The sequence below is a fragment of the Leuresthes tenuis genome, unplaced genomic scaffold (genome assembly GCF_036924035.1).
Source record: "Leuresthes tenuis unplaced genomic scaffold, fLeuTen1.0.hap1 SCAF_4, whole genome shotgun sequence".
NCBI lineage: Eukaryota > Metazoa > Chordata > Actinopteri > Atheriniformes > Atherinopsidae > Leuresthes > Leuresthes tenuis.
In genome coordinates, this window is record NW_027325358.1 from 7,259,929 (window position 1) to 7,281,894 (window position 21,966).

A 21,966-nucleotide genomic window follows, 5' to 3' on the forward strand; every position below is an offset into this window, starting at 1 on the left:
TAGTGCGTGTGCACAAACAACAGTCAGAACCTTCCCTTACGCCGAGGGGAACTTCAACAAGGAGGCACTCAGCCTGGGGCTTTGCGAGAATCCCCACTCCCGCCCAAAGCCTCTCTTCATGTGCAACTCCAGAGCATGAGAGAGTCCAGCTCCTCTCCAGGATATATTTTGGATATATTTGATAATCAGCAAGTTTAAGAACCTGCTGGTCTGCAGCAGTCAGGTGTGTGTTAACACAATGCCAAGGAGGAAAGACATCTGCAATGATCTTAGAAAAGCAATTGTTGCTGCCCATCAATCTGGGAAGGGTTATAAAGCCATTTCCAAACTGTTTGGAGTCCATCATTCTACAGACAGAAAGATTATTCACATGTGGAAAACATTCAAGACAGCTGTCAATCTTCCCAGAATTGGGCGTCCCAGCAAGTTCACCCCAAGGTCAAAACCCCAAGAGCTACATCTCAGACTCTACAGGCCTCAGTTAGTTCATGACAGTACAATTAGAAAAAGCCTGAACAAGTATGGCTTGTTAGGAAGGATTCCAGGAAAAAGAGACCTAGGTGGAGATGTTTGGTCATAATGCACAGCAGTGTGTTTGGAGAAAACCAAACACAGCATATCAGCACAAACACCTCATACCAGCTGTCAAGCATGGTGGTGGAGGGCTGATGATTTGGACAACAGGACCTGGACACCATGCAGTCCACCATGAACTCCTCTGTATACCAAAGTATTCCAATGTGAGGCCATCTATCAAACTTCTACATTTTTATTCATGATGCTGTGTAATAGATTGCTCTTCTGAGGTTTCATTTTCCTCATTTTAAGACATTGTTTAAACCAGACATTTAGATGGTAAGTTGCAATCATTTAGAATTTAAAAAGTGAGTGTACTTTTCTCCCTTGAAGGTAGAAGAATGGGGGAAAAAGAAAGAAATACAGGACATTTTCTTCAGTACGATGCTCCCGAATCATACGGATAAAAGTTACATTCATAACATTTGTTGCTAATGAAGATAAAGCAGAGCAGCTGTAATCCAAAACCAAACAAACACAGACACCCTTATGTGTTTAATATATCCTTTATTTTTCTTAAACAAAATTTCAGTAAAAACTTTTATGAAGTAGAAAGACAAATTTCCCTGTCAGTAGTTCTCTCCAGCCGTAGGGCCATCATACTATCATCTCATGTGTTGAATCAGACGACGTGTCCCTGCTGTCCTTTCACCAAAGCCACAAATTATCTTTTCTTTAAAATTCGCTTAAAAATCAAGAACATCTCTTAAAATGCTGGAAGGTACGGTAAGGTGAACTTTTCCATGAAAATAACTTATAAAAGATGAGAAGTCAGAAAACAAACAGCTGTCTTTGCTCTTTTGTTGCATCCAACTGAATTGGTGCCACAACAAAAAAAGTTAACCAATTGGATTGTTGGGTCACAGCAAGAAAAAGTTGACATCAAATTGTGCAGCAAAGACAGTGTAGTCGGTTAAAAAGGCATTAAGCGAAGCGGTGAGTAGGTGCACCGTGCAGGTTGAGCCACCTCTGGCAGTGTTTCCAACTATTATTCTCTTTTTGTTTCTTTTTCTTAAAAAAAAAAGAAAAAGAAAAAAGGAGGCTACATGATTATCATCATAAAATAAAATCTCTTTGGCATAGAACACCCACCCAGAAGCATAAACACACATACTCACATACACACTCTTCAAAGGTTCTCTAACAGAAACCTACAAGCTTCGTCACCGTCATTAATCATAATCAGCACAATTATTCTATAAAACAAATGTTGAGCCCTGTTAAGATTATGAGTCCCATACTCGTCGATAATTGCATATATTACATCGGGTGAAGGGCAGAGGGGATCTCTACTGGTGACTATAATCTCCTCTTCTTTGTCCCACTGAACTCTGCATCAGCTCCTCTTCTTCCTCCACATCTTTGTCCTTTGACCTTTGACAAAAGGAGAAAAATAACAAATGAGTCAATCAATAAAATGCTGGAGTCCTTTTCATAAAGTGGAACTCCATATTATTCACCAAATACCCAGTATGTGATTTATGTGTCATCACATGGCTTTATTATCACATGGGGAGCGTCACCATGGAAACCCACCAACTATGTGTCCACATTCACTAACAAATACCTTTTCACTGCAACAACCATAGTTTAAATTAATCAAACATGCATCAAGTTTCAGATACATGACAGAAGGATCAACGAACAAACTTCAAAACTGTAAAACAAGTCTAAAAGTGGTCTAAAAGTGAGTTATTAAACATAAGTTACATACAGACCTCAGGTGTTTAGACCACAATGTACTTTGAATTACTTAAACAGGTTAAAATATACACATTCACTGCTGTTTAACAGTGTTTGCTGTTGAGTTTGAATGTCACTTTACTTTAAATAAATATAATGCACAGCAGGAGTCAAATTCTAAATGATAAGTACTTATCAGGTCAATAATAAGTGAGTAAGCAATGCTCAATAAAATGTAGTAGAAATCCAACTCCTGTGCATTAGCAAGCAGCTGCATTTTATTTAAATAAAGGCTAAGCTGCTTTTTCCTGTCGTCTTATTTAAACCTTTATCTGTTGTGTAGTTTTTGTATCTATTCATCTTCTTAAACTATTAAAGTATTCATTTGATTACATCACTGAACACATAAGAGGCACTGTTGTATGTTGTGTCGGGTGTGATATGTAGACTTTAGAAATAAACATTTCCCACACCACACTGATGGAGATGGAGCAGAAAACTGTTTTGTTTCGGTGTTAAACTATAAATAAAAAAAACAAGGTGCAGTATGCAGTATGGGGAACATTAGCGTCTACTGACCATTAATATTGTTCAGAGTAATGTCTGTCGTAGGGCACGGGTGGATAATCCTCTTGCATCATACCGTCCATCTCCATGGGCATGTCTTGGTATGCTCCATAGCCTGTGTAGCCAGCATCTAGGTCTGCACAGAGTAACATTGGTTTCTGATTAGTTACACAAGCAGTCAACACATTACACAGAGTCTACAGACACTTACTTACTGCTGCTGTCACAAAAGAGGCAACATATATTCTGTAAATACAAATCTCGCTGTAAGAAATCTCTTTTGCCAGAGTCACTCTGCTGAGAACAGAACACAGACGAGTCTTACACCATAAAAGGAAAAAAAACGGGGGAAGTGAGGGAAAGGATGGGGATTAAGAGAAAAATGCTAACAGAGATAAGGAGGCTGGTGGAGGGAGAACATTTGGACACTGAATAAGTAATAATAAACATAAAGTAATTTGTTAGGTGGAAATCATAGCTTGGACGATTTGATATATATATATATATATATAAATATAAATATATAAATCACGCTGTGATTAGTTGGTGGGATGAATGAAAGAAATATCAGAAGTTAATACAAACAAGTTTAGTTTGCGGAGTTTAATTTTGCCATTTAAATCTATATGTATTCATTTAGATTTTCATAATAAGCAATGATGTGAAGCTAATTCCAATATCTGCCAAATGGTTGTAAATAAAGTCCACTAGCAGCTGCAGGGGGGGGGGGGAGTCAACCTGCTAACAGAGCATTTTACTGCTGTGGCTGCTCCCTGTGGTGCGGTGACCCGCTGCTGAGGAATGTGCTGCAAGTGCACATTTCACATTTCAGCCACAGTTACTCACCATCTGGGTAAGGTCCTTCCATTTGGACGCTGTTGTGGGCCTGCAAAAGGGTCACAAAAAGGCAAAGGTCAAATACAACAACGGTTTTACAAAGTAAGCTTATAAACAGCATCAGCAGTATCATTTAAACTTAAACTAAGTCCAATGAAGTTCACAGTTTCATAACAAAAGATATTGAACATGAAAACAGCATTCTGTAACAGTACTGGGAAGTTTATCCTATAAAACTCAAACGGATCAAGCAAATAAGATAATCTGCATCAGAGTAGAGTTGCTGCATCCTGGCAGCAGGGGGCGCCACATACTCACCATTTCCCAGGCAGCAGGGTCATGTTTGAACAGAGTGTGTGTGAGCTCCACGGACACTCGCTTCTTGTACTCCGAGGTCTTATCCTCAGAGATACGGAAGAGCACAGCTGCAGCGTAAGTAGCTGGAGGGAAAAAATAAAAAAAATCAGCAAACATTAAGCGATGCGCAAAAAATAAAAGCTCTCATTTTTAATGCAGAAAGACCTGCAGCAACATATTGTATGAGTGTGCTCGTGCCCATGTTTAGAGGGTGCCTCTGGTCTTAATAGGTTAATAATGAGTTATAGTGTGTGTGCGCTGAGCCTTAAAAGGTCGAGAAGAAAAAATGCAATGTCAGCACAAACTATAAAAGCCACTGGTATCTGTTATATATGTAAAAACATACAGTCCGGGCAATATGTATTTAGAGAGAGTCAAGCTTTTAATTTGTCCAATGTGTTTTTTTAAATAACAAGTCTACATTAGCATAGAAAGAACTGTGTGAGGGATTTTGATCTCTATACACACTGTCCACAGATTAGGGCTTCAAAGGCAAAAGGTTTAATGCTCACACAGGCCTTCACTGAAATTAGCTCTAGGCAGCTTCGCACCACAACTCTACCGCTTCATTTTTGTGGATTGTTAAATGTTTAAACTGCAGCTAGGCCTTTTGCTTTCCAAGTTTATCAGGGGTTTGTATCTTGTGGCAAATCCGCTAAAGATCAAGCACGACGTCCTGCTCATCGATGAGGAAAGATATGCGCCAAGATCCCAACAAAATAAAAAAATAAAATCACACTTGACTTGCTGTGCAGTCATTGCAAAGCTTTCCTGAGGAAGTAAACAATTCTCTGCTCATCTACAAGACTTCCTGATCATGCTTTCCTCCGAGCAATTGCTTTCTCAGAATGTTAATATCTCTGACATATAACATACAACTCTCTTCTATGCATGAACACTGACTGAAATATTTAGTTAATGTTCAAATCCGCATAGGCTGCGCATCTCTGTATCAGTTTACTGTGCTTTGTTTAAATAATGTGAATAAGTCAATTAAAGACAGACAGCAAAGACTGACAATACTAATACAAATTTGGGGAAAATAGACGAATTAACAGGCATAAAATCTGGTTTCCAAACGGTGCCAGACCAACTTCTTCCAACAGCAGTACTGGTGCTCCCGAAGGGGCCTCCACTTATTTACACTTTAACCCTTCACTTTCATATATATTTTTTCATCTTGACTGCATTACGATAAATAAATTATTTGGTTATAAAAAGACCATGTATAGAAATGTATCAAACTGTTAAATAGAACTTCATGATAAAATACAGAGGCTGAATAAATAATAAATCCCTTAATATTAATCCTTTTCTTGAAGACAAAAACACAAGTTTAGTGTTTCTGTGGGCTTAACTGTCTGTTCACTAACAAAGCATTGATCAAGAAGATGTTTGGATGGGCTAAATATCAAATTGACTCAAGCTAACCTCCAATGAGCTGCACATGTGCTGTGGTGTTGTTCCTGAGAGTCAGATTCACTCTGCTCTTCTAAATAATTAAATGTGATCCATAGATAACGTGAATGGCAGCTCTTCCTTTACAACATGGTTGGAAGTTCTGAGTTTTGTCATGTGACTGATTAGCTGATTTCTGCCTTTCAACGTTGCTACTAGCAGACCTGCAGCGGTTCATTAGCATATCCGATAGGCGTTTCATCTTAAAAGGTTGTAGTAACGAGTTATCCCCACACACAAAAAAAAAATTCTTTCTTTGCAGTATCCTTATTTTAAAACAGCTGTAGTGTTTTATGCCAGAAGAGGTCTGGATTTGTCTCCTTTAAAACAAAAAGTACCTGCTTATTGCCATATTTAACTACCTGTTCAGGTTTAAGCCAAGCCAGCCAGGTGCACTGACAATCCAAAGATTTATATAAATACTTATTTATTTTAAAACAGCATCGGCAGGTGATCTGATTAAAGCTATCCAACCCATAATGTACGGGCAAAGCAGCGCCCTCAAAAGACTGAGGCAACAACTGCTTCTTTCCCCACAGCTGTCCCACCAACTGGAAGTTCGATCAGATCTCGTCTAAAAATCTGCAATATTAGCAGCTGGTTCTGTCTTGGGTAAGGCAGCGCTTACCTCACCTCTCGGTTCTTCAATATAGTTTCAGAGTAAACAGACATTTATGTACAGGTATGTACACATGAGCATAAAAAGATGTATAAAAATAACTGTTTTAAGTGCAACAGAAACAATCTGTTAAGCTAAATAAATAATGTTTAAACTAAGTATTTTAATATCTTTGGGCATTACCCCATACAGGTAATTTACACTTTGATGCCACAGCCTATAATAAGATGACAAATATCCATCTAATATGAAATGTGCAGCAAAAGTACAGCTTGCACAATTAGCTGTAAAATGCACTTTCAGGAAGTATAGTACTTGAGTAAATTGGCTTTCTTGCTTTCTGTCTATGACTTAATGTTTTGTTACGATAAGCAGATCATTGTGCATTAACTGGGTGTCTTACCAATGCCCTCGTTGTTGGAGTGCAGCAGCTCCATCAGTGGAGATGATGCTCCCTCCTTGTCGATCCGCTCAGCAGACATTTTGTCCTGGGCCAGCTCGCACAGAACGCCCGCTGCCACACGTTTCACGTTGTCCACAGGAGAGTAGAGCAGCTGCAGAGGAGAGGATGAAAGTTTGTGTAAAAAGTAATCATAAAAGTCATTTGGTTAAGAAAAGGCAGTGTGCTGGTTTTAGTTTCTTCTCTTTGTTACCTGGACAAACAGAGGAATGGTCTCCAGGTTGCCGATCTGCATTCTGTTAACGTTATCTCTGGCCAGGATGTGCAGCGCTCCTGTGCAGCCCTCCACAATCTCCTCCATCCTCACTCCATCCTGTGATTAAAGGGAAGAGCATTATTCGACACTTCCACACTATGTCACGCTAACTCACAGTGAGACCCTTTGATGCAAGTTCATCTCACACCTGGTATGTCTGCTGGTTGGATGAGCCATGCTTCTGGGCATCCTGGTGGGCTTTGAGCAGCAGGTTGACCAGACGAGGGATGACTCCGGCATCTCTCAGTGGGGCCTGGTTTTCTTCGCACAGGGCCAGGTTACGAATCAGGCCAACCACAGCCTGCAAGCAGGGAAAAGAGACAAAACGTTAAGAATTCAAAGTTCTTAGTAAATTACAAAATTTAAATGACAAACAACCTCAAGCTTTTGTTTCATGTAATAAACTGCGCCTTCTGTCATGATTCTTCAAGCCCTCTGCCTCAACTGCTATCCGGTCCCTAGTAATTATCTTTATACACCTTCAACTTTTGTTCAACCAGTTTTCAGTCTTTCCCTGTTTTCCTGTCTAAAGGTCCTTGCCACCGTCTTCCCTAAATCACCACATTCCAGCAGAGGTAACTTTTCCCAATTCATCCCTCTTTCTACCTTGATGACTGGCCAGTAGTGAGGGACTTCGAGTAGCTTGACGATGGCAGGGATGCCGTAGTGCGTCCTCACTGCATGTTGCGCAATCTCAGCCTCCTGGTGACGTGATGTCAAATGCCGCAGAGCGCAAACAGCAGGCTCAGTCACATCCTGCTTCTCTCCGGCACGCAATATGGCGTGGATCAGTGCCTCGACGCCATTGCTCTGGGTGACCAGAGATTTATTGTGGGCATTGTTGCAAGTGAGGTTAGACAGGATGCCCGTGGCGCAGGTGAGCATGTGGAGGTCATCTGAACGGAGTAGTCCCACCAGCACCTGCAGCAGACTGTCCATTCCATCCTGGTAAAAAAGATAAATCCATTTGCAATGAGTTTATCAAATGTAGAAATACAGGAAATAAATAAATAAAGAGATGTTCAAGGAGCAAAACTGGACCTGCTTGGTGGCGGCATCGGACAGGTTTCTGAGAGTCCACAGGCAGTTCTGCATCAGACGCTGGCTGGAGCCAGTGAGGTGTTTACCCAGAGCCTGCATCCCACCTGAATGAACAGAGAAGATCAATCACTCACTTCTCAGCAACATCTCATAAACTGTGGGGCCATGTATGGCTGAAGTTGACAAGTGGCCACAGTTCAGGTATCAAAATGCTGGCACACCTGTAAGACTACCCTGTACACACAGGTGTGTGGTGCCACATAAAACATTTATTACATACCAGCCTCTACAATGGCCGGTTTGTTGCTGGGGCACACAGAAAGAACTTTGAGCACACGGCTTGTGGTCCACAGCAGCTTCTCGTAGTTGGCGTTTCTCATGATGTGGACAAGACCCTCAGGACCTCCGTTGGCGAGAATGATGAGCTATTAAACAGAGAGATAGTGTGAGTAGGTGCTGTTTTTAAAAGCACTTACTTTTTGTTTGAGGAAATGCCTTGAGCCAAGGTAGCTGAACACCTCTTTATCCCCACTTACTTTACTATTCTTAAAAAAATAACCACACCCATTCCCTCGCTGTGGCAGCTCCTGAACAACAATGTTCACATGCCACACCCAAAACAAAACACATGCACGCACAAGCAGATCAATTTCAACAGTCGCACGTTAGAAAATTTGGCTGCTAGGATGTGCAACTTTCTTTATCTTACATGCACAAGCACAACATGTAACTGACAATCCCGTGCACACATACAAACCTTGCTCTCCTGGTTGCCATATGACAGCAGCTGCAAACAGTCTGTGGTGATGGCCAGGAACTTGGGGTTGGTCTTCTTCAGCAGGGGAACCATCTTATGAAGCCCATCTGCCAGACGCACAGCCATCTTAGCTCCCTCCTGGTGCAGCAGCAGGTTGTGGAGTGTGGTGATGGCGTAGAAGAGCACAGACTCCATGGGGGAGCTGAAGAAGAGGAGCAGCTGTGTTTAATGTGTCCATCCTTACAGGGAAAACTCCACAGGGGTGTGCGCTCACTGTTAAATACTATCACTTATGACATTTAAAGTGATGTTTTATATTTACTGTGAATTAGATTTAGTCTTCTAATCTCATTTAGTTCCCTTTCCATCTATTTCCCAGACTCACAGTAAATCCACTTGTCATTTGAGGCCATGGCTAGTTGCTTTTTTCTGTTATATTCATTAAACACAAACCATTGTTTTGTGTTTTTTCAAATGAACCAAAAAGTAGCTGAATCTAAAGACCCATTCACAGTATATAGCTAATTTCAGCCAGGCTCTGATGCAACCTTCAGGTTTAAAGGCAAACATGTCCTTTCATGTGTATATCATAGGAGCAGCATGCTTTTCAATAATTTCCACCTACTAATGATCAAACTCATGAGTTTAAAATGCTAACTTCTGTACCTGAGCATACGGACAAGAGCGGGGATCCCTCCTGACTTGAAGATGGACATCAGACCCTCTCTCTGGTGGGACAGGTTGTGGAGGATGCTGGCTGTGGCCCGTGCCGTCTCCATGTCGCTTGTATTCTGCATGACCCGCACCACCGCTGCCACCATCTGAGGGGACTGCATCAGCGCATGACGGGACGCCTCCTTACGCGTGAGCTGGTTGACAATCTGCGCTGCCTTGCTGACCACCACCTGTCCAGGTATGTAGGAAAAATATTAATTTCTAGTTCTTCCCTTGGATTAGTCACATCTCTGCACGTCGAACAGCTATTTTCCTTTCATATTTGAGGAGTTCCAGATGATAAAACTTTAACATTTGTCTGGTTATCAGACTAAGTTGACTGAAATTCTCATGCACAGATGCATCCTGCCCCGTAAAAATGCTGGGGTCCTTCTCCATGCCTTTGTGACATTTCTACACACATGGCACTACTGTGATGGTGTAATGTCCAGACTGCCTCAGTAGAGCTTCAGAGGTTTGCAGATGGTTCAAAATGCAGCAGCATCACATTCTGTGTTGTTCTTCTAGATATGATCACATTACTTCCGAGCTTACTTCTCTTCATTGGCTTCCTGTTCACGTTAGAGCGGATTTCAAAGTGCTGCTTTTAAGTATGAAATATTAAATGGTAGAGCACTAAGATATTGAATTGGCCTTGTGGAGACATACATGCACACATGGTCATTGAAATCTCAGGGGATTGATGTTCTGAGGCCCAAAGGCTTAAGAAATAGATGGCTAGTGAGCTGGCATTTTCATGCTATGCACAAAATGATGGAGCAGCATTTTGCCGGAGGTTAGAATGGCAAGCTTGACATGAGATTTAAAAATCCTATTAAAGCCTATTTTCTACTGTCACTGGGTCTAAGAATGCTTCGTCTTTCTCTGATGTCTTGTGAAAGAGATTATATTAAATATTCTTTTTGTATATCATATATCACTGTGTTTTTACTCCTTGTTATCAGGGTGTTTGTTTTCACTTTAAAGAAAAGTGCAAATTTGCTCTTGATTAAAGGAACAGTTTCTGTAAAAAAGAATTAAAAAACAAACAAAAACAAGAGTAAGAATATGTTGGTTCTACTCGAATGTGCAGTAAGAATTAGGCATTTGGTTACATCGCATTGCATGGCTTAGCATAAGAATGGGTGGAGTCTTATCAGTTGACAAGCAACTTCATCAACTTATAGACTGTGTTGGTGTGTAAGGCCATCACCTGGTCCTCATCATTGAGCAGTTTAGTGAGCTCAGGCACGGCGCGTGTGGCCAGCTCGGCATCATCCTGGTAGTTTATCAGGTGGATGATGGCCGTCTTGAGCATCTGTGAGGGCTCGGCCAGCCGCTGGACGTTGGTCATCTGGGACTGCTCTGTCTGAGTTGAGAGGATGGTGGTACCTGCCTCCAGAGTCTCGGGGAACATAGCAGCTCGTACCCGCTGGGCCCTGGTCATTGCATACTGGGTTTCCAAGTCTATAGTGAGAAGAAGTGAGAAGATGATGATAGATGATGCAAGTCTCTAATTATAGTAGACTGGTTGATTTGAGCAATGCTGCGTCTTACTGGGCTCATCTGATGTGATGGTGGTGGTCATAGTGTAGTGCTTGGTGGTGCTGTAATCGCCATCATCCTCTCTGACCGTGTTGGCTCCGGACTGGATGCCCGAGTCAAGGCCATACATGGTCTGCTGCCACTCGGCCACCTTCACTGACCCACTGTCAAAATCACGCACTGCAAAGCATAAAGAGGAAGTCATTTAAAAAAAGATCTGGTCAACACTGAAAGAGCAGTTAAGGAGTTTTGCCCCCTATTTTTCCATCCTTTGAATGAATTCTCTATAGCAAATAAAAGGGCTTTTCTTTAATAGACTTTAGCGGTTTCACTTGTATTGAGGAAATGGCCTCAACATGAACGCATGAAAACAATAGTTGGAAGTTGGAAAGGTCACGATCAAAGTGCTCAACACCCTCTTTTGAAGCTATTTTTTGGTACAAGCTGAAACAAGCAGACACAAAATCAAGTACTTCAACTGTTTTTTTTTTCTTTAAATGTCTCCAGTTAGTATTTTTTAAATCCATTTTAGTTTGACATGTACTTAGCACTCAGAAGGGTTAACATGGCAGAAACTGGCCTGTAAAGTCCAGAATCAAAATCTAAAACCAATAAATAAACAGATAACTGAATAAATACCAAAACATTGCATACCAGATCCCAAATGGAACACAATGTAGTTGATAAATAATTTGAAAATATGTATGAAATTAATGTTTTTTTGTGTGATGTACTGAAACAAGTGGTAAAGTGTTACTTAATATTAATTAGAATTCTAATCGCATTCATCTTTGTATTTCCAATTGTCAGTTTTCCTCACATGTTTTCTAACACAGCAAACTTTATATATTTGCACTGAACTTTGATTTGAACAACATGTGATTTACTTTTGAAAATAAGCTAAATTTGAGATTTTCATACTGGAATTATTACAGGCCAGTTGTTTCCAAATCAAATCACGAATGACCTTCACAAATCCCCAGAAAAGTTTGTTATGAAGTCTGAGGAAAAATATTAGCTGGATGAAATAAATGTTGAGCAGTGGGTGGTCAAATTAAACATCTGTAGATTTCTTAAAGTGACACTTCTACGTTTTATTGACTCACTAAGCTTGCTTTTTATAGACTCGTTGAAGAAAAGTCCAAATATTCGAGATTTCTCTCCTATGTATTCAAGTTTACAGTAAAAAAAAAAAAAAAGTGAGATGGGAAATCTGCTTTGATTTGAAACCGAATGTCCAAAATTCAATGAACATAAAATCAAAACATTATTGAAACAGGATTTATAGGAATGGAGTAAAATGCACAGAAAAACATGAGCTGAATGACTTACTTTGCATTGCCATCCTTGTCTCCTGTTATTAAAGCAACAATGATGGAGCAAACCTAAAATATACAGAGAAAGACAAAGTCAGGTTTGCCAGATTCCCTCAAACAATGAACATACATTTGACAACACGTCCATCTTTTCATGAATTACTAAACACTCTGGCATGGTCTATGTCTTCTCACACAAGACTGTCAGCTTGTGTTTTCATCTGCCAGTAAGACAGCTCCCGAGCTGCCCCCCCCCTACCCTGCAGTCATGCACCCTGACCTGAGAATGACAACACCGAGCTGCAGCAACGGCAGCGGCAGGAGGGCGGATGCAGAGCGAAGCGGGTGGAGAGAAAGCTGCAAGTCAGAAATTCTAAGCAGTGACTTTTAACCCAAGGCCCCCACCCATACAGCCGTGGGAGTAGTCTGCTGCTGACGTTCAAATCAGGAACTCGCTTGTCAGGTTTGGATTCCAGTGGGTGAGAGCGTGTGTGTGTGTGTTAAAGCACAGAGGACAGCGAGTGCACTGCTTATCACACACAAGCCCAAAACAAACTCTAAAACAAAATATCTGACTTGGTCTTCTCTAAGACCCCTGCGACATTTGTCTTTTGAGCCTCATTAAATGGTAAAATGGTTAAATTGCTCTGGTTGTGTAGCTTTATACTGGCAGTACTCTTTGTTGTGTAACCACTGAGCTGCATGTTGGTGCAAGTTTGTTCTAATACAAATCATCACCGTTAGCACCTGTGTGTAATTCAGGACAAATTTGAATAAAGTACAAAAGATAAAGCAAAATCATGTTGACTCTACTCAAAACCACACTGGAATACATGTGAAAAGTATCGCTTGTGTAGCTATTAACATATCTATGTAACCCAAATGTATATATGTACGGAACCTGTTTTTTTTTGTTTTTTTTTTCCCCACTATGGTTTTATGTGTTATTTACCTAGTTTTTGTATGTATTGATGTCTGGATGTATTGAAATTTGTTTGGGGTCCAGCACATGTGGGTGGGGGTATTGGGGGGGTTTGTGTTTCCATCAGGTGTCTTATTTGTACTTGGATCTATGTGCGACGTCCTTATTTTCAGGCTTAAACACAGACCATCTGTGTCACGTATTCCATGCGTGGATATTTTTGCCACAATTCTGCAGCCTAAATGTCATTCACCACAGAAATGCTCTTAAATCACAAAAGAAATCTGTGTCTATAATAGCTGCCTGTCACTTCATGTGACATATGACTGATAGTACAATGCATCCACTGTGCTGCTCACAAGTGTTTTCAGATGTTCGGCTGTTACAGAATTCTTTGTTGAGCACATCGATGGGGCACATTGTGCGTGTGTAGATCATTTGTAGTCACCGACCACGCACCAGAGGTATGAAGCTTCAACAAAAGCTTCAGCAAACAAGAGAAAGAAAGACCTCCATCTGTGAAGCTCTTTTGTACGAGAGCTTCACATACGTTATAGATTCGATTTAATAAGCGTGTACTTTTATCTTCCATCTTTATTACCAATAAAACAGGTTGAGACAGAAAGGCACAATGTCAAGCTGCTGTGTTGGCACAAAATGAGCTATAAACACTCGTGTTACCACTTGTATCTGTGCTTACAGTCAGCCCAAAGGAGCAAACAAAGTGCTGTTATCAGGGCTGATCAATGGGGATAGAGATGCAGTTTGTATGAGCACATGCTGCCTCGTCTCTCTGCTTCACACAGATCATGCATGTGGAAATGATGTATTAATAAGCACCCTCTCATCTTTCTTGGGCTTGTAAAAAGGTTTCACTCTGACCGTCTCAGCCTAGTCTTCATCCTAAGGACATCATGTTTTTCCACTGGTTTGCGCGTGCATGTAACATCAACAAAGGGCTTTGTTTTTCATTACAATTTGCATGAAGTTGAAACGGACACCAGCAGAATGTGTTCATGGCACATTCCTCCTCGTGTCTTTCCTCAGTTTTCTATCTGTGGTACTTTGTTGGTCTAAAAACTCTCAAAGTTGCACATTTTTGTGGAGAAGCATGCGTTTTCTCCCCCTCCTGTCATTTGGAGAAAATACTTTCAACTAAACCTGATACTCCTGAAAGGTTTCAACATGCCCCTTTATCTCTGTTCACATTTACACAGAGCAGCAGCTCAGCGAGTTTCAGCTGTAGTGAATCTGGCATAAGATCCTGCGGGACCAGGCCCCGGAGGACTGTCTGTACTTGCAGCTACATGCTGCCTTGATGCACTGACTCACCAGGCCGCTGACAACTGCGCTTGCAGTCACTGTGCTCTCCCATGTTTCCATGTAAAGGTGTAGCTTCTTGTTAAATAAGACACACAAATGTATGACTAACCACCGCAGTCATCAACTGGGAAAGGGCACAGCTTTGCTTTATGTTTTCACAAGATTTTCTCTTTTAATTTCACTGTCAAAGAAAGTCTAGATTCAATTCAATTGAAGCAGACGGCTGGCAATGTTCTCACACAACTCTCTTTTTCTCTGTAAATCAGGGACAGTGTTTGTCAAGTATTTGTTTTGTTGGGCGAGGCAGCGGGTTCAGCGAACTGTTGCAATGCTGAGACACACCCTGCCCATTTCTAAGGTAGCTCGCAGACACTGTGGGCATTTTATCTCCTGAACAATCTGAGGTCTGAAGCAATGGTTGCTCGTTTGTAGATAAATGTTTTCTCCCTTTTGTAAATACACATCTCCCACAATACTTATTTAGAAGAACAAAAAGGCCATCAAAAATGAAAAGATCAGCTAAAATGTAAATTTGAAAGAATAGAGAAAAAAGTGAAAACGTAGGTGAGAATCAGCTCTTATCAGCCGATCCCTCCAGCTTTGTTCAAGTGAAAAAAAAAACGTTGGTTTTGTTGTGCACTTCAGACTAGACTTTGCTCTCTTCTAGTTAATGAGTGATGCCTGCTTTCACTCTCATTGTATCTTTGCTTTATCATCATCATTACCACCGCTATCCATCCCCCCACACAGATCAACACTAACATGGACGCCAAACTTCTGGGAGAAAAAAAAAATCCACACATTTCACTCTAGTCCCCTCCCTCCATCTTGTTAAGCAACAGTCTCTGTGCATGACTTTGAGAGGCTTCTTCCAAAAAAACAGCCAGCCCAGTAAAACCAGGAATGCGTATCAGCGAAAGCTGCCAGTGAGTGAGTTGCAACAGAAAAGCAGTCATGGATACTTTCCAGCGCCCAGTGCTGAAACACTGGTGTGACATTCCACGCTAAGGTTGTATATTCAAGATGCCCTGTGCCCAAGTTTAAAGCCTGTGCTGAAAAAAAAAAAAGTGCATAGTTACACGACTCTGAATCCAAACTTTTCTGAACTGGATTCTCTGGCTCACTCACGACTCTGAACGGCTGAAACAAACAGATACTATGACTACGCAGCGGCTGTAACAAAGCGTGAGTAACTGCTGGTGGTGATGAGAACACGCAGTTCTGACCACCTCCACAGGCATGTCAGACAGGGAGTGTCACCTCGACAGTGACAAGGGTGTGGCGGAAGATTGCGTGGGTGAGGGTGAACTCACCCTAAGGTGATGTATCACTTAGTGCTTGTCAGCGTTCTCCAAGTTATAAAAAGTTCTGCAGTTTTAAACTGAGCACAGTGATGTAAAACATTACAGCAGGCTGGAGTTTGACTTCGCAGGCCTAAGCTCTTTTTTTTTACATCACAGCAGGAAAGAATCAGGTCAGGGAAGAGGCACAGGGGGGCCGAGATGAACCCTGGTCATATTCAAGAGGCTCATAACATGCTCTGCAGAGTTTGTAGCAATTTGTTATTTGGGCTTACGCTTGTTTGGCCAGGATGGGTGTAAACAAAACATCTCTTGAGATTTAGATGTACGCCCCTCTGGGCTTCTACACGCCTGTTTGAGAACATCAAGCAAGCACAAGTAGAATAAAGGAATATTTTTGGGAAATATTTGTCTTTTTGCCAAACGTTATATGAGAAAACGGATCCAACGCTGGACTACGTGGCCAGCAGCCAGGTAGCAAAGCTTAGCATAAAGACTAGAAACAGGTGGAAGAGGTTTGCCTGGTTTGAAATTTAGCATCATCACGACCACATGTTAACATCCTCTTTCTTTGATACATGCAAATCTAAAAGGTAACAAAAGCAGGGAATAGATCTGCAAACAAAGTTTTCTGGCTAGGCTTCAGATAGATAATAATAAAACAAGAGTGATCCAAATCTTCTCATCCAGCTTGCAACAAGAAGCCAAATAAGCAAAAGAGAGCATTATGGCTTTATGTCGAAACTTAACTGCCTGTGCTAGAAATGTGTTTGTTTTTTTTAAAGACTTGGTAGTCTTATGTTTAGGCTGACAAACAAGTAAAGCAGATTATGCTAGCGCACATCTGTAAAGCTTCTTGCACCATCTGGACCGATAGACTATTTGACATATAGGTCAGCCTCCACACACACACACACACACACACTCCGTCACATATATGCCCCCTGACATGCAACCCACACTCCTCTCACTATTAACAGTTTCCCACAGGACTTAAACACACACCCTGCACTCACACTGCCCAATTCCCAGGACACAGTCCAGCCAGCTGAGTCTCAGCATAATTTATTCACAGATTTATTCCACTAACCCTCCTGGTCCATAAACAACAGGTCTGTCATCCACTGCTCATAGAACAATAGTTATTCTGGTACCGTGATGACAGCAGGAGTTAACAGCTATAAATCAATAAGGGAGGATGTGAAGCAGTGTACAGCTAATGGATTTATTTTGGTGGGTGACAGGAAGTGCTGGTCAACATTATCTGACTCACCGTTGCTGCTGGACCATCTGGTCAAAGAGGGGAAGTTTATTTGGGGAAGCTGCTCTCTCACAGCTGTTCCTAAATAAAGTAAAATACCGGTAAACTTCTGTCGGTGTCACGCAGTCAACAGCTCAGGAAGAATGCGGCTTCAAGGCCTGTTTTGTAAAAGAATAGAGCATTTTTCAACTGACCTTAACAGGCAGCTGATAAAAACCAGACTGTGGCAACGTCACCATAAAGGCTCACAGGGAGGAACAGTCAGCAGCATATGACTGGTGTTGCACTTGTACAACACATAAACTGAATTTGCCTAAATGTGGCAGATGCAGCACAGTGTGCTGCTCCTCCTTGCCTGATCTGGAAGCAATCCAAACAACACAGTCAACCACTGCCAATGAATAAAATAAGCAGCAGAATGGCTGAGGGCCTTGTTCTGTCAGTTGATTCACTGCCGCTACTTTAATGAGTCAAATTAGGCCAATGGATGCAGTGCGGTGGCTGTAAACTGGAGTGTAGCTGTGTGCTCCCTCTGCGATCTCTCAGTGAATCAAAGGAAATGTGAGCAGTCTCGGAGGAGGTGCTTGAGCGCAGACCAGAATCACATTACACAAAAATAAAGGAGGAGGGAATGAGTAAAGAATGAAGTACCAAAGTAGCAATAAACGTTTGGTTGCACAACCCACAGAAAGTTTTAAAAAATGCAATCCATCGTAAATCAGACAGTATAAGAGGAGAGGATAGATTGTCCTCTTTAATGGCTATAACAACATAACATAAACACATGTAAATCAGATGCTTAGACTCCATTATACTTTAATATCTGAACATTAAATACATAGTCACTCAATTTTTGGGTGTAGAAAGAGCCTTTAAGGCAATGGTTTTATTTTTACACACCAGTAATGACTTTTTATGCCCCCCTCCATGTTGTTTGGTTGATGGAAGGAAGGAAGAGGATGAACTAAGTCACTGATAGCACAGAGAGAGTCTGTCTTATTCTGTTTGGGGTAGAGAGGAAAATAGTAGCTGCATTGTCCCATTGACTGCTGTGACAGTGAAAAGGAAACCACTCTCAAGTGTCCCCACTGAAAGCCACCAAAAAGGACTGAAGCACATCAAGATGGTTCAGGGAATTCACAGGCAGAGTTTTTGGTGGCCAAAGCTGCATTCAAAGCCAGGTTTAAAGGCCTGATGGGGAGTTTCTTCAACAGCTGCGGCTATGCATCAGTGTGCGTCTGAGCATTGAGTCAATGTGACAGGTGATTAATTTTTCAGGGAGATTAGAAGCACGAGGGAGCAGGAGGGAGCTGCTTGGGCAAGCAGGGCAAATGGCTGAATTGACCCCAAAGAATACGGCAAGTTTGTCTGGCAAGTTTAAGTTCACAGTTTGTTCATTTGTATGCAACATGCAGGCAAAAAAGTGCTCCATGTTTGAAGCGTATGAACTAACATCAAAGAATCGAGTGACTCATTCTGACGTCAGACTTGTCATTTGTTTTATTACTGCTGCTGTCAGATAAAAACTACAAAATATCAACTTTGAATGAACAAAAAAAGAATAATGACAGTCTTCACTCACTGTAACACCCAGGCATTTTTGTGTCTTTTAGAGTGGAGCCAGTGTTTAGTAAAATACTCACAGGCGCCAGGATTGCACAACCTTCGAGAGCATGAACTCCTCAATGACAGTGAACAAAAAAAAAAAGAAGAATCAAAGACAAGTGAAAACTACCTTCTCTGGGAGACCAGGAAGTTCCATGATGCCTATCTACCAAGTCAAGCTTCCCAGTTAATTTGTTTTCTACTTCAACCACACCCTTGCTGTCCTCAATCTCTCATAGAAGTGTAATTAAAGGACGGGGAGGAGGAAAAGAAAAACAGACACCACAGGACTCAGAGCTGCTGTGCCGAGAAGCACGACTCTGCCAAATCATCCAACTGTGAAAACTTTCTCTTTTGAGTCAGTGCTGGAATCTAGTTCACTCCCTCCTCGCCTGGATAATGAAAAAAATATCAATGGTAATGTATTCATAAAGGAAACAGCAGGACTCAGCTATTTCTAGCAAGCTGTAATGTCATGTGTGGGAGTTTTTAGGCCGCTTTGATAAGAGCTGATTTGAAATGACCAACCTGGCTTTTTAAACGCCAGTGAGAAACAGCCATCAGGTTTGTGACATCGTGAGTTAGGGATGTTTTCTCGACCTTGTTTGATCCAACCAAAAGAGCTGCTGAAGGTAAATAATTAACTTTGGGGACTGTCATAGTTAGAGCTCAGCCGAGCAATGCCAGCTACACACTGCAAGAGGGACTCATGTTGTGTTTTGCTGTGAGAGCAGATATCTCTTACATGAACGTATGTTTTAGCCAATAATTCCAATTATCATATGAAAAAAGTAGCTAATATTGCTTTTGCTGGGTTAGCCGCCTCTCTGGAATCTGGAAACCTCCTCCTCCAGATGTTCTTTCATACTTTACCACAACAGGTTGCAGCTGATGTCTTCTATTTTAAACATTTCTTGCTGATCTATGATAAATAATGAAGACAGAGCAGGTTGCACAGGGGCTGGAGGTTGAATAAATCTGCTTTGGTCTCATGAATATTTTCTCTGGAATGTAACCCGATGAAGATTTTGATGTCGTCACACCACCTCACTCATACTTTCATCGCACGGACCCCATTGAAGCCGACGAGAAACTTTATCTTTCTGTGTTCCCTTCTCCATGGGAACAGTAAAACACAAAGGCAGGGTAATATGCTAAGACAGAGAAGGTCACACACTGTATGCGACGAGTGGCTGTAACCGAGCCCGTGGAAATGACTCTGTCAGGCACCACCAGACAGAGACAAGGCAAGACATGATGGGATAGATGTCATACAGTAATCCCCTCTGTAAACTGAAGGATCCCCTGGCCTCTTAGTCTGCTAATGTAGGACAGTATCGGAGAATTAGGCAGAGGAGGGGGGTGGGGATTAGCACAGTCCCACCACAGCTGTAGCTGCAAAATCTACTGCAAGTCACCCCTGCTGCCACCCCACCACCCTATTCCCTGAGGGCAGACAGGAACAGCTTTCCAAACCCACTGCTGTCTGATGCTGGACTATGAGCTAGATTGGCACAAAGCATGGGCACCGTGTCCTATTCAACCTGCTGCTTACTCAACAAGCTCAGCTGCAAGTATGGGTCTAGAAGCCAGCTGAATACTATCATCTCTTTTGACACTGGTCTGGGTGTTTTGTGATGGTAACCCTTAACTCAAACACAAGAACGACTGATAATAAGATAAGTGTTCGAGGGAGCGTTAGTTCAACCATTAATCCAAAGTCCACTGATGTCAAATAAAAGGAACTGAAGGTGGCAGAGGAAGTCACTCCAAATGATTTAAACAGATAAAAAAGGCAACTTTAACTGGATGCAGATTGCAGCTGATGCATTCATGAAATCAGATAAAAGAGTCGTGGGCTCTCGTGATCAATAAGCATTACTGGCTTTCTCGTCAAATCTGGGCTGCAAAGGTAATGATAATGGCAACTAACCTGTAACAATTAATAATAAATCATTTAAGATCACTGGCGTCACATAGAAAGTGACAATTTTCCCTGTTGTTTTTCACCATTTATCAAAGTTAAATGATTGACCAACAGTGTTGAGATCCTTTTTATATCATCTCCTTGTATGCATGTCATCTGCTGTGCACACGGCATAGTTTAGAAAGCATAATAGGCCATTTTTATTTATGTTCATGCATGTATTTCCAAAGAAATGGTGGTTACTTTTTATGAGGGTTACCTAGTTAAAACTAGTTAAGCATAGGTTTTTATTTCGTCAACTAATATTTCATAATGACAGCCAGATTGGCAACACCTGGAAACGTCACAGCTGGCATGAACAGCATGTGGGAGTGGATAGAAGCAAGAGAAACTCACCAGATTAGAACTTTACAGATGTGCAAGCACAAACTTGCCAGCCCCCAATTCAAAGTTAAATCGGATACTGTAGCTTTACATTTAAAGATGAGACAAAAGATCAGCTTCACTATGAGAACTGGCTGTTGGTCTGTAAGATGCCAGGAAACTAATAGTACAGTTTACAAACGTTTGGATGCGTTTGTAATTGCTTTCGTCTAACCAGCAGCTCAAAATCCAAATAAAAGTTTTACCATGAAAAGAACAAAGACAACTGAGGTCCTAAACAATCAGTTAGTTGTCAAAATATTGGCTGAATGATCCTCTCTTGATACACTGGTAGAAAATAAGCCATCACAGATCGAATAACACAATCGAAATTATGCAACATAGGCGTCCTTACATTTTCAAATTGTACAGCTCGGCACACTTTCTCTTCACCTGCCATTTTCGCCCCGCGGACAAACGAATAAAAACGTATAGAAAAAACCCCACCAACAACAATGTAAAGCTGTACCAATGGCCCCAGGACAGACATTCAATACTGGGTTTAAATGGTCATAATTCACCAGAGGCTGCTTCCTGAGACTTTGGACGGTGAAAAACTTCAGAGGTTTACCATAAGAGAGATAACCTGTGGTCGCCAGAGAGCTCGCGCTGAGCAGCAGGCTGAAGTGGCCATTAGTTTGAAGCATGCGGAAATGAAAACCACACATAAAGCTGAATTTGTACCCAGCAGACAGACACAAATGTAGACAAAGACTAGCCCACACAAAGGTGGACATATTTAACTGAAGTTACAGTTTAAACAACCTAAGTAAAAAAAAAAAATTAAAAAAGGAAAAGAGTCATTGACAAAAACATTAGGAGCCATTTAAGAGCAGTAAAAAACGGTCGGAAAAAGTACATTCAGTGAGTCTTACCTGTCGAAAACGCACGGAAGCGTTTTAGATAATTCCAAATCTGTGTTTTCTATTCGTTACGGGACCTTTCTCTGTATTTATCTCTCCACTCCACTCTCACTGCCACCGCAGCTGCTTGTCGACAGTCCTCTGAACAAAAAATT

At 41.5% G+C, this 21,966-nt stretch overlaps 1 protein-coding gene across 1 annotated transcript; it reads right to left on the reverse strand.

The window, feature by feature from the left end:
* Nucleotides 1–1,063: 1,063 nt before the first annotated feature.
* Nucleotides 1,064–21,966, reverse strand: jupa (junction plakoglobin a). Its single transcript, XM_072384344.1, has 16 exons — nucleotides 21,824–21,966; nucleotides 12,203–12,255; nucleotides 10,883–11,050; nucleotides 10,539–10,792; nucleotides 9,278–9,516; nucleotides 8,612–8,813; nucleotides 8,135–8,279; nucleotides 7,855–7,958; nucleotides 7,420–7,758; nucleotides 6,962–7,114; nucleotides 6,751–6,870; nucleotides 6,501–6,651; nucleotides 3,982–4,103; nucleotides 3,673–3,712; nucleotides 2,839–2,962; nucleotides 1,064–1,943 (listed from the first exon to the last, which is right to left on the reverse strand). The coding sequence occupies exons 2-15, from the start codon at nucleotides 12,213–12,215 to the stop codon at nucleotides 2,841–2,843; spliced, it is 2,172 nt and encodes a 723-aa protein (XP_072240445.1). The 5' UTR covers nucleotides 12,216–12,255; nucleotides 21,824–21,966; the 3' UTR covers nucleotides 1,064–1,943; nucleotides 2,839–2,840.